Consider the following 13054-nt stretch of genomic DNA (forward strand, 5'->3'; position numbering starts at 1 on the left):
CCTGCAGCATGCGATGAGGCAGTGGAGCACGTCTCTGCACCTTAGTGATGGGGAAAATGTGTTGCAGTCTAGAACGCTGCAGATAAAGAGGGGGATATTCCAAGGCGACTCTTTCAGCCCGCTTTGGTTTTGTCTGGCACTGAACCCCCTCAGTAGGATGCTCAATAGAAACGGTCATGGCTATAAAATAAGGTATGGCGACGGCGCCCACGAAGAAGTGACCCATACCTTCTACATGGATGATCTCAAGGTCTACGCTGATTCACGTCAGCGTCTAGGTGTAGCTATCCGGGTTGTCGAAGACATAAGCAGGGACATCTGTATGGAGTTCGGCCTCGACAAGTGTCGCTGTGTCCACCTGCTGAAAGGACAACTTACCGAATCCGGAGGCTACGAGGTCTATGACGGCGAGTTTATAAGAGACATGGTTCGTGGCGAATCCTATAAATATCTTGGATTCCGACAGCTCACCGGGATTCGCCACTCCGACATCAAGACGGAGCTGCGAGACAAGTTCTTGAGTCGAGTGAACTGTGTCCTGAGGACTTTCCTCAACGCGGGGAACAAGGTACGCGCGATCAACACATTCGCGGTTCCCCTGCTGACCTTCAGTTTTGGTGTAGTCAAATGGAGCAAAACTGACCTAGAGGACCTTGAGAGGAGGATGAGGAAAGCATTCAAAGAGGCCGGAATGCACCATCCTCAATCGGCACTGGAGAGAGTTTCACTACCACGCAAAGAAGGGGGACTTGGAATCGTCGATATTTCTGCACTGTGTGTTGCCCAGGTACGACAACTGCGCGAATACTTCGCAGAACGCGCCAACCAAAACGCGCTATACCGGGCTGTCTGCGCCGCTGACAGAGGATACAGCGCTCTGCACTTGGCGCAAGCGGAGTACCAACTAAATTGCAATCTGCAGACAGTGGAGGAGAAGATTGCAGCTTGGAAGCAGAAGGCAGTGCATGGTGCCCACCCCCATCAACTGGACCGGCCACACGTCGACAAGGCCGCATCTAATCTGTGGCTAACGCGTGGTGAACTCTCTTCAGTAGTAGAAGCCGACATGATAGCCATCCAGGACAGGATAATGCCGACGAGAAACTGCAGGCGGTACGTCTGGCATCAAGACGTTGATGACATTTGCCGGATGTGCCATCAACCAGGTGAAAACATAGAACACATTATGGGAGGCTGTCCCGTTTTGGCCAACGCAGCCTACACCGAGCGCCACAACAACGTGGCCCGTATTGTTCATCGACAACTGGCGCTCCAATGTGCTCTACTGGAAGACAACGTACCAAACTACCGGTACCTGCCTGCACCTGTCCTGGAAAATGACCGTTTCAAGCTGTACTGGGATCGCACTGTTCTGACCGACCTCTCGATCCACCACAACCGCCCAGATATAATGGTTTACGACAAGAGCGACCGCAAAGTCACCATCATCGATGTCGCTATTTCACTGAACCAGAATCTGGAGGAGACCCACGGTCGCAAAATCTGCAAGTACCGACCATTGGCCGTGGAGCTCAAGGAACTGTGGGGGCTAAGGGAGGTCCCAAGAATTGTTCCAGTCGTTCTCTCTGGAACTGGAATTATCCCGAAGACACTTCTGGAAGCGCTAAAGGTGTTGAACATCGAGAAGGAATTGGCCAGCATCCAAAAGTCGGTCATCCTTAGCACCTGCGCGATTGTCCGACAATTCCTCGGTCAGGACTAAAACAGCACGAGCATGCAGATACGTGCATTCCGCAGAGCCTAGTCCCCCTTTGGCATTCAGAAGCCCGGGGGCAGGTGAAAATTCTGGCTAGGTTCGCCTAGTTAAGAAGTGAGATAAGTCTGCTAAAAAAAAAACATGGAAATTTAACTTTCAAAGCACTAGCTCGAGACGTTTTTCATTATACATTGCAACGGCAGATGAAAATTTAATATCTTGTGAGTAATCGATTAGAGTTTGTTTGATATTACTTGATGAGAAGTGTGCGAGAACGATTATTTTCTACACACTGTTTCGCAAAACTATTGGATTTTTTTGCATATCGGGCGAAGGATAATAGAGGGAGATGAAAGAAATGAGCGCTATTGTGGCAGCCATCTGTGGCTTCCTTCTACCTTCACCTTAACGGTGAAAAATTGAACGATTTTTTCGCACTTCAACCCTGCCGTTTGCTAAACGAAAGTGGCGAAACTGAGAACGTGGTAATGCTCTTAGGCGGCGGTGACACTGGATGCAGAAAAGTGGTCGTACGAATTGTATGCAATAATGAAAGTAAACAACCACATTGAGTTGTATTGGTGTGGTTACATTGCTTTCTCCTTGCTTCGTTCGAATTCGTCTGCTTCTATAGAACAACATTGTTTGTTTCTATTCGTACAATCATATTTTCGTGCGTACTCCTAGGCAATGTCACCTTACCCTTAGGAAGACATGTTACATCTTCTTTATCATATGCCGTACTAAGAAACGGAACACGTAATTGTTCCAATTGCGTAATTTTCCAAATTTGTTTTGCTTGTCCATTCTGCGGTGTTATATTGTAAAAGTGTAACCAAACGAAAGGGAGAGGGGAATACAAGAGAATTCATTCATAATTTCTTTCTTACAGTACATAATTACTCACAACAGTATATTTTTGGCATTTTTATTACATAAATGTTTCAAAGCATGCAGGAACACAGTAATACGGGTTCGATACATGTTCGCACGGAAGCCGACAAGATAAGGCCATCGTCATAGTCTTATTCTGCGTACAAATCTGAATGAGCAAATTCTAAGATAAGCAATCTAGTGATGAAAATGTGAGCAAAGTAAATACCTACATTTCTTTATCAGAGTATGATTATGGTTATGATAGTAATATAATTCCGCTTCACCGATGAGAATATTGCCAATTTGAGCCACCAATCTCACGGACGTCTTCGGAGCCGTTCAAAAAATCTCGAATTGGTTCGCGGAGACTCGAACACATCATCATCGCCGCTGGTCCAGCGTGTTATTGTTGGATAATCCGATACGCTTTCATACGCCAGGGCATCATCGGCCAGGAAAGCGAGACTAGTCGTGGAGCCCCGATCTACGCATGGCAATCGGGCAACCCGATTTTCATGTAGATGACATCGAACACGCACGTAAACACAGATCGCAAAGATAACGCCAAAAATTGCGATTGCCATTATTTCGTTCGTATCCATCGTAGGATCGGACAGTACAGCTGCATAATCGTCTTGCCACATTCCGCGGATCATGCTGCGGAGCGAGTAATGCAATCTGGCGCTGAATACTGCATTGACGCCGTAGAAAAGACAGATGGTTCCAAAGAGGATTCCATTTGTGTACAGGAACCACTTGATTGAGTTGAGTGCAACTCCCACAACTATTACGCCCCCAAGCATAAATACATGAGCATACGGATGAGTGTATAAATTTGTTGAAAAATTATCTGTAAAAGAAAAGAAAAATAGAATTTATAAATCAATCATTTCTCTTATCTAGAGGACTAGCGAGTATTCTTTGATACAAATATTTAGGGTGTAGGAGAAAAAAATCCATTATTTTCCATGAAACCTGTATCACACGTTGTAGAAGTGCAGTAGGATTACGCTATAATATTAGGTTGGGGAAAAAGAATTCCATTATTTGCTCGCTAGATGACTGTAGTGATCGATATCGCGCGTAATGGTGGGTTTACACTAGTGATATATTCATGTAAAGAAATATGATGAGATCATAGAAATCGCATCAACCGTTTACACTAGCGTGAGTTTATATAATGAATAAATATATACATGTATTCCTTCATACAATTTGAAGTTATGATGAATGTACAAACCGTTTACAGATGCATAAAGTAGATAGGGGCAATATGACCAGGCGGGGCGAAATGGGCCACCCTTTGTTTAGGCTTGTTATTGAACCAATGACACTTATTTTCTAACAATTGTGTTAGAAATACCCTACTTAAGTATCTCTGTGAAACCCGTATTTAAATTAAACTGTTTTATAAAGATATTGAAGGAAATCTCACACTAACTGATAATCACGAAAACCATAAACTTCGATATAACGTACATTTAAATTTCAAAATTGTACGTTGTATCGAATTGTACGTTATATCGAAGCACAAACGTAGTCTATAATACATTATTGTGTTGCTGTTTTAGTAAAGTTAATGAATAACTTCAATCAGAAGACGAAGCCAGCCTTTCTCCAGATGTTCCCCTTCGTACTGTTGAATAAAACTTGATTCATTTAGAATCCGGAATCACAAAACCAGCTGTATTTCGGGATTGATTGAAGGTACAAAACTTGTTTTAGCATCACAATACAGATAATTCATTGTTCTATCAGAAAAAAATATAAAAAAAAATTCCTTTACACTTTGGAAATGTGTACGTTATATCGAGGTAAAATGTACGTTATATCGAGTGACGTTATATCGAGGGTACGTTATAACGAGGGTACGTTATATGGAAGTTTCCCTGTATAAAGCAGTCAACGAAATAAGCTCTGTACGCTTCATACTGAAATTTATTACTCTGCTCTTTATATCAATTCGTACTGGTATTATTTCTGAACATTTCCACTGATTTATTGCGCTGCTTTGCCGTTTCATGTTAAAGGACAGTTTATTTTCATTGAGCGTAAATGTACGGGGCGGAATGGACATAGCTGCTTGGGGCATTATGACCAGGTATTTCTTCAACATAACCTGTAAATATTGCTGTCACAATTTGTAAACATAGTTGGAAATAACTAGATGTGGAATCATGGTGCAGAATTATACCAGAACAGCCGAACGTAAAAAGTGGTCACAGACCAGCTTGAACGCGGCAACCTTAGTGCATTGTGTCCCGCGAGAAATACTCAAATGTTATTTACGTTGCGCAGATCCTTTGCTGCTCCAGCAACTCGGATCATTTAGTAATGTTTTAACGACGGAAGTTCTCTTAGCTTGTAGATTATATTCTCTCTATGGAACAACGGTTCTACAGTGTTACGGCGAAAGGAATCCGGAAGCTGGCGTACGATTTGGCCGAAAGATGGCATTTCTCACCATTTCAATAGCCAAAAGCAATTAGCCGGAATGGATTAGTTGGCTGGTTTTGGAGAGCGCCACCCACAACTCTCACTTTTTTTTTATCTCATTTATTTATTTATTAGGCTCATTGGCATTTTAGCTGTAACAGAGCCGGGTTTTAATCGTGTACATGTACATATGTTTTATGTTTCTATAAATTGTAAATTACACAGTAGTTAGTAGTAGCCATTTAGGCGTTAAGTTTTCTGTTCCATTACATTATGGTAAATTACACAGTAGTAGCCATTTTAGGCGTATGGGTATTCATTCTGTTCATCCATTGTTCAGCAGACCGGACAGCGGAGACAGTTGATATTGATCATTGTTGAGTTATTTATAGAAAAGCAGCCCGATGTGTCTTGTAGAGCAGAGCAGTTGTATGGATGAATCGATCTTATTTCGACCGTGGATCGATTTCCATCGCTGATGATGGTTGCGTGAACGTTATTATTCTATAACAACACAAAGATGGTCAATTGAGGGCCCTGAGTTTGAACTCACGATCGATCGCTTGGTAAGCGAACGCGTAACCAAGTGGCTACGAAGACCTCAATCGCGTTGCTGTCGGGAAATTCTACGATTTACTGGAAGACGTACAGCAGAAATACGACATTCCACCAGTAAGGCAATTCAACGTGGATCAAGGCGCTTGTATAAATGTATAACAGGTGAAGCAACATCATCACTTCAATGAGAAGGGGATTACGGTTTGTGGAGCGGGGGTTGTTTGTTTTGTTATTGCTAGGATACGCCATTTTTGCATTTTCACATGCGAGAGTAGTGGATGAACTGGATGAGAATGAAATTCTACAAAATCATCCCGTCTTTTTCACATAAATTCACGAAAGCCGAACAAAGTAGGCATCGTTCGAATAAGCGTCGCAGCAGTTTGTAGAGAGCCGCCGGCAGCGTTGTGATGCTGTTTGTAAACAATACCGACAGCAATTCCAATATGGCTGAAAGTGCATTTCATATGATTGTTTCACCTGGTATATATAGAGGCGCCTTGACGTGGATGAGGCATCAGTGATTCCAGTAACTATTTTTTTTATCAATATGAGAACGAATTAAACTAAAAATTATTATCTTCATTCAACAGGTACAGACCAGAAATTCCAAAATTCTAACAATGCGGGGAAAAAGGCAGAAAAGCGCTATAACTTCAATTTCTCTGCGAACTGCGATGGATGGAACCAATGCTATCGATGCCACTCGTGGGTATGTAACTGCACAAATATTCTCTGTTCCTGCTTTGAGTAACGTAAAATTGCATTCCAATCACTTTGATCACATTGTTACTTTTTGTACATACAAACTGAATGAAATATACGTGAATACAATAAACTTTCGTTATATGAACTTGTTACGTTATTTCCTAGCGAAAAGATGCTTAAATGATTGAATCAACCAACATGGTCATATTGCCCCGCATGGAGGCCCATTTTTCCCCGTAGTGCTCTCGATCGACGGAAATGAAATACATTTTTAAAAGTGGAAATTTTCATCATGAATCTTTTCTAATGCATTTTCATACAATGTACATCGATCAATAAGGTTTCATAATTTATTTTTGTTCTGTTTTGTTGTTTGCATAATTTATAAATGTTCATACATGATTTAGGACGTGTTTCGTTCTTAGGGGGACCATATTGCCCGTATCTACCTTTATTCTGAATTGCGCATCATTCTACCACTTGAATAAACAGCAGTGAAATGCAATTTCGGATCTGTTAATTAATTTCGACGCTAATCAATTCTTTCTCCTCACTCTTATCGGTCATGGCAATAAATTATCCATCGATGGCAGCGTTGTTTAAATCTGCTGACAGCAAACACATGTAATCCTGACCTAGGCGTTGTACTATAGGTGGACCGCAATGTCAAAATCGTTGTTCCGCCATTGCTCGTGAAAAAACAAATTTGTTTACAAAACAAACAACATACTTTCGGTGACAAATGCATTCGTTGGCAAAATAGTTGCTCGCGCTTTACTGTAGCTTGGTAATTTTCTGGATGTCTATTATAACATTTTTTTATAATTGCTTTTATTTTTTCAGATATCTACAATAAGCGGTCGTATAATAACAGTGCAGATAGTTGTTCAAGCTATAGAATGCCCGTAACCACAGTGCAAGCCGGAAGAATTTTCTTTGACGAAAATCCCCCGGCTAGAACGGGAATCGAACCCGAACCCCCGGCATGATAGTGTGGGACGCTAACCACTCGACCACGGGAGCCCAAATTTCACGAATATATTTTTGCTTCTTTTTTCCTCCAGTTATTTTCCTCAGCGAGTTGATATGAAACCAAACCACACAACCAAATAAAAGTAAATAATTTTGAAAGCTACGTCTCGCTACTCGTCTCACGTTTTGTCAAGAAAGTGCCAAGAAAGAAACACCTATCGTTTCAGCATCTTTTTCTTGACACTCACTTAATCATTTGTCGATGCATTTCCTGTTTGTTCCACAAATAATGACTATTATAATATAAAATCATTATCAGACACAATTTTCGTTCAATACATTTTTGCAATTTCGGAAAACAAACCTGTTATTTCATCACATAAAATACGTTGGAGTAAATTTTCTCTCATAATTTTGGTTTTGGAAGCATGTTTATTCCACATGAATATCCATCATTATTTTCTCCTCCCAATGAAAGCACTCGAAGCTCAATGCCGTCTACGCGAATATACTCTTCAAAATCAGAATCCGAATTGGATTACGATTCCAATAATACAAAAGCAAAAGCGGCAGTTTATCCATTTCCATAGTCTTTATTTTAAGATTTTCCAAAACAATACTCGGAACTTGACAGTTCAGTATACAACTGGTGAACCCGAGTGCGAACCCGTGAAACATCTCAGTGCGAATCCAACACCTTTCGGGTTGAACCTAGTGCGAAACTAGGTTGAAACTGAGTGAATAAAAAAACGTTTAGACAGTTTGGCACTGGAGTTAAAACTGCACAAAAACGAATTCGCTATATGAGTACGAGTGCAAGGAAGAGAGGATGAGTCGTCTCTCTCTTTTCCGGTGAATTTATTCACCTAAAGTAGAACTGCGGTCAACTTTAGTGATTTCTCACCAGTAAGAAATTCACCAGCGTTTACATATGCTGAATTTATTTTTAGTTATACAGTAATCGTTCGCTAACTGGTCCTGTTTTAACTGGTCTGCGTTTTAACTGGGCGAGCGTTAACTGGTCCTTGAACCAGTTAAAAAGCAGAATTTCGTAAACAATCCACGCCATATTCAAATGGAAGATTTGCTGTGAGGGGCATTCGAATGAAACTTGAAATGTTATGAAAATTGACATTATTTTCGCATGACAAAAACATTGATTAAATTACAGAAAAATAATTTCCTCAAATTATATTTTATATCTGTTGTCACACTCAATGCGAAACTTCCATTGGAATCCTTTTGTTTATCCAATTTCATGATCAACGCGAATCAAACAATTAATTGAAGTTCCCCTCGATCTTATTTGACGTTTAACATGCCGGACGCAAATGTCAATAACTGGGCTTCCCTTTTCGTCCAGTTAGCGAATGTTTACTGTATATACGTTGAAAAAGTGTATCATATTTATTCTCACCCGTATACATCTATTTTCACGTGAATAAATCCATCTATAGCTATAGATCTCCCTAATGTAACACGTTACCGTACGTTAACGACCGCATTGTTAACGTAGGACTACGCTGTAGTTTAATTCAAGTCGCTTGTTTATAACTGCGGATATTATTTTATTTTAAAAATAATAATAGTTTAGTAGTTTAGTCGCCCTGAAATATTTGTTTATTGTAGAATCATTCGACGATGATTGTTTGATAATTCATTCTTGTCCTCGCAGAACAATACATGTTCGAGATAAGCGCAGTTATCATCCTTAGTGGAGAAAGTTTTGCTACTGGCAAGCGAAACAAAATCACATACAAAATTCCAGGACGACATTCACTTTCTTGGTGACTAAATAAACGAAATAAACTCTTTCTGTTTATCTCAACAACCTCGAAAAGAGTAGCACCGCTTCATTATGATCAAGATTAGCGCAAATGCAATCCTAGTTGAAGGGAGTTTTGCAACTGGCACGTGAACCCAAATAAAATAATAACTTATTATAACTTTTTGAATAAATTGATATTTCCCAAATATTTTTTTGGTGCACAACTTTAACACCTACTTCACCATAGCGTCAGTTCAATGCATTGATGCAATGTCGAAGCCTTTATGTTGACAGAAAACAACAATGTTCACTGCTTGGGAAAAGGCTGAATATTTCCCTCAGCAGAGATTCATTACTAATACCCTAGCGTAAATATTTCCCTCCCGCTCTCTCCCCTCCTTGTTTATATTTACATGAGGTTTCAGCATAGCGAAGATGCACTATTTTTACGTACGGGTTATGAAGCACGCACATACGCACACAAATATCCATATATCGATGGCTTGAAGCAACTAAATATACACACACTTATCTCCGTTTTGCGCTCTTCTCAACAGAAGGCCTTTCTGTTAATATTGTCAGTCTAGATTAGCTTAGCTCTCATCCTTTGTGGAGAGAGTTTTGCTACCGTCATGCGAAACAAAATCACAGACAAAATTCCAGAATATTTATTTTCTTGGTGAGCTGACGATAGCCTAGCTTGATGATTCCCCACACAATTGTGTAGCTCAGAACCTTAATGCAATGGAGTCAGTTTGATGCAATGATTGCAATGCTAGAGACATTAGCGAGTGAGTAATTTGGTCGCGTCCATAGCTCAATCCGAAACGAAGACATGTGAGACTTTAAACTTCTTCAGTTCATTCGTCTCTAACCTTCAAAAAGGCCATTGGAAAACTTTATTTTTTCCTCGTATTACTCCTCCACCCCCATTGCCTTGAGAAAGGCATTCGATCCCTCGCCGTCCAGCTCGCCCAGATACGATGTTGTTCAGTCGATTTCCTCACGAAGAATGAAACTTTGCATCAGCGTGATCCACTGTTTATACTCTAGGCAAATATTCCCCTCCATTCTTCTTCTTTTCCTTTGTTCATGGAGAAATCTTACGATTTCCTCTTTGATGCTCGTTGACAAGTTGCTCGTTATTGACAGCTCTGTTCGGGAAAGCACACAAATGGACAGAACAAATGCATGAGGAAATGGCAATGCTTCCAATTTTCATCAATTTAAACCATATACATACTATGGGATTGTAATGTACAGCATATCAAACAAATCTTAGGGAATTTCCGATTCGTTTGGTATGTAAATCGTCAAAATCCGTTCGTGGCAAAAATAGTTGTTAACTTTATTTCATAAAAACGTGACCTGTTTTCTGATTTGGCACCCTTAATGAAAGACGTAGTTCTACGTCAAAAATAATTTTAAAGGGTAGATTAGAAGATCAGTTCGTGAACAGTCCTGCGATTGGACCCATAAACGTGCGCTTAGTAAGAAAACGTGGATTTTTTTTCTGCTACACTCTTTATCTCGTGTACCATAACAGAGTGAACGCGTCGTAATCTATCTGCTCCGAATACCTATGAACATAATTAATAAATAAATGCATATACTTACAAGCGCCATAGAAAACTATACTGCAAAGTAAAAACCCAACAACGAAGTTGCAAATGATGACAGCTGCAATCGGACAAAATATTGCCATTACCACGAAGACCAACGCGCACAAAATAGATGCCGTTAGAAGCAACGCTATCAGCTCTTTTTCGCCGATTTGAATATTCACGTCTCTAGCCACTTTGATTGTTCCCAACAATCCTATTATGGCACCACATATGAAGCCCTTCACGGCTAGGGGACAAAAACCTAGCACGATTTCCGCAGCCATTAGCAACGTTACAATAAATCCCAAGATACGAACGGGAACGTTGAACTCGTAGCAGCCGACCATATCGCTGAAAGGTGCACAGGCGTAGGTTTGAATCGGAACGTAAGCCGAAAAGCCGTGATGCACGGGATCGATCGCCACTGTCACAAACACCATTCCGCGACCAACCTGCCGATCGTAGACACGCTTGATTCTCGAATGGACTGAAGCCAAACTGTTCAATCGCCCCGAAGCCTTAGCACTCGCATAGCTGATCAACTTCCGGATGTACGTGAAATATGTATACTGAGAGAAATCGTACGTTGGCATCGACAGATAGTATGACTCGTACTTGAGTTCTATTTTTCCGCACTGGTTCTCCGAAGTGTTGAATCGTCTAGCTACCGATGCAGGTGGTGTATCAACTTCAATGACGGATTCTTCCAATGTGAGATTCATAACAGGAGATATATCTACGGGGTACTCCATATTGCATCCTCCGGGAATAGGAGCCGTTTTGTTGTACAACATCAGCACCAATGAAATCCATATATCTTGAAGGGGATTAGTGTTAATCGCGTATAAAGTACCATCATTACGTAATGTTAGCCCTAAGTTCGTTCCGGTTAAGTGACGACCAGTTACAATGGTGTTTGTATAACTGAGCGTAACATTATACTCGAAGGCATGTACCTGGATCAATGCAAAGCCTATATCCTTTGCATGAAGAGCCATATTTCTAAGCTGAATATTAGTATTCGAGTAAGCCGGTAGAACAATTTGACGATAATCATTCATGTCATTTATTTTTATTCGCTCAGGCACAATTAGCTCCAAAACTTCCAATCCTATAAGAGTTCAATAAATACTGTATTAACTTCACATATTACCAAATACGCGTTTAAGGAAGCACTTACTAAACCTTTTCAATTCATTTGTTTGCTCTTCAGGTGTCATATCACTGAATGTTGAGCTCGAGTGATTATGTTCTCCAACATATTCTTGTGCCTGATTCTGGTGAAGGATCAAGATCAACAAAACGATAAGCATCGCAACTGTATTCACGTTAGAATAAGTCATTGCTTTAGAATAATCTACATAGATTAAACACACTAGCTTATTTGCAAAAAGTAATCCGAAACTTTAAAATGTACGACTGAACATGTTTTTGTTGTAATAACTGATATCTCAAAAACAAATGCACATTAATAACAATCAATGTCGTATGATATTAGGAGGTGAAACAATTGGCGATCTAACGTACAAATCTACACCTAGACGGCGCTGCGGTGAAAGTGATGATGGTTTTAAATTTTGCAATGTGAGCTTATGGAAGGATTGCAGCTCTTTCCATAAATCGCAATTGGCGATCTAACGTACAAATCCACACCTAGGCGGCGCTGCGGTGAAAGTGATGATGGTTTTAAATTTTTCCATTTGAGCTTATGGAAGGTTTGTAGTTCTTTCCATAAATTACAATGTTATAATCATAAAAGATTATTTGATTGCGATGAGTTTGTAAGAAATTTAATTCTGCGCAATTTTATATATAACATGTTATTTATTTACCTCTTTCAGTAGTGAAAACTATAAAAATGTTGAAAATGGTTGAATTAAAGAAGGAAATTCGAGAGCACAATCAAACACAAGTAGAAAAATGCACGATTCCTGCATGTGAGAACTACCTTGGAAAGCCCGAAAAGGTGGCCGTACACTGTTTGCCCGGAGGTCAAATATTTGATATTTTTTGACAGATAAGGTTTGATTTGATATTTGTACAAACACTATTTTGTTTGCCAATCTTCAATTTTAAACAGTAGTAAACAATATCAAACACCGGACATGGAAAAAAATCAACTGAAATATTCAGGGTAACCTAACCATGTACCGACAGGTTCGAATAACAGACTGAAAAAAATATTTTAGGCATCCAACAATTGAATATTTGCTTGTCGTGTTTTGTGTAGAATATATTTGATCAGTACACGTTGACCAAATTTTATCTGTCAAAAAGAGTCAAATATTTGGCTTCGGTCAAACAGTGTATGAGCACCCTAAGTAAATTATACGTGATTTGTGTTTTGAGTTTTAGGTTACATTAGCATCATTTTCTTAGTTCAAAAACAAAATCCAGATGTCTCACCGATCGTTT

General features: G+C 40.0%; 1 protein-coding gene across 2 annotated transcripts; it reads right to left on the reverse strand.

Moving 5' to 3' along the window:
• Positions 1–2629: 2629 nt before the first annotated feature.
• LOC129768889 (transmembrane 7 superfamily member 3-like) lies at positions 2630–12117 on the reverse strand. Of its 2 annotated transcripts, XR_008741756.1 has the most exons (4): positions 11820–12117; positions 10653–11750; positions 2824–3443; positions 2630–2759 (listed from the first exon to the last, which is right to left on the reverse strand). XR_008741756.1 is itself a non-coding variant. In XM_055770828.1 (3 exons), exons 1-3 carry the CDS (start codon positions 11980–11982, stop codon positions 2911–2913), a joined length of 1794 nt encoding a protein of 597 aa, XP_055626803.1. In that variant the 5' UTR covers positions 11983–12117; the 3' UTR covers positions 2630–2910. The 2 variants fall into 2 exon arrangements, 1 of the variants encoding a protein (XP_055626803.1); XM_055770828.1 differs by having other exon boundaries at positions 2630–3443.
• Between the last annotated feature and the right edge of the window lie 937 nt (positions 12118–13054).

This window comes from Toxorhynchites rutilus, chromosome 2 (genome assembly GCF_029784135.1).
Source record: "Toxorhynchites rutilus septentrionalis strain SRP chromosome 2, ASM2978413v1, whole genome shotgun sequence".
Classification (NCBI taxonomy): Eukaryota; Metazoa; Arthropoda; class Insecta; order Diptera; family Culicidae; genus Toxorhynchites; species Toxorhynchites rutilus.

What these genes read in the sequence shown, in the direction of transcription:
- LOC129768889 (XM_055770828.1), bottom strand. Translation starts at nt 11,982, where the DNA reads ATGACTTATTCTAACGTGAATACAGTTGCGATGCTTATCGTTTTGTTG. An exon ending in AAATGAATTGAAAAGGTTTA is followed by an intron (nt 11,751 to 11,819) that starts GTAAGTGCTTCC and finishes GAACTCTTATAG; the next exon opens with GATTGGAAGTTTTGGAGCTA. An exon ending in TATAGTTTTCTATGGCGCTT is followed by an intron (nt 3,444 to 10,652) that starts GTAAGTATATGC and finishes TTTCTTTTACAG; the next exon opens with ATAATTTTTCAACAAATTTA.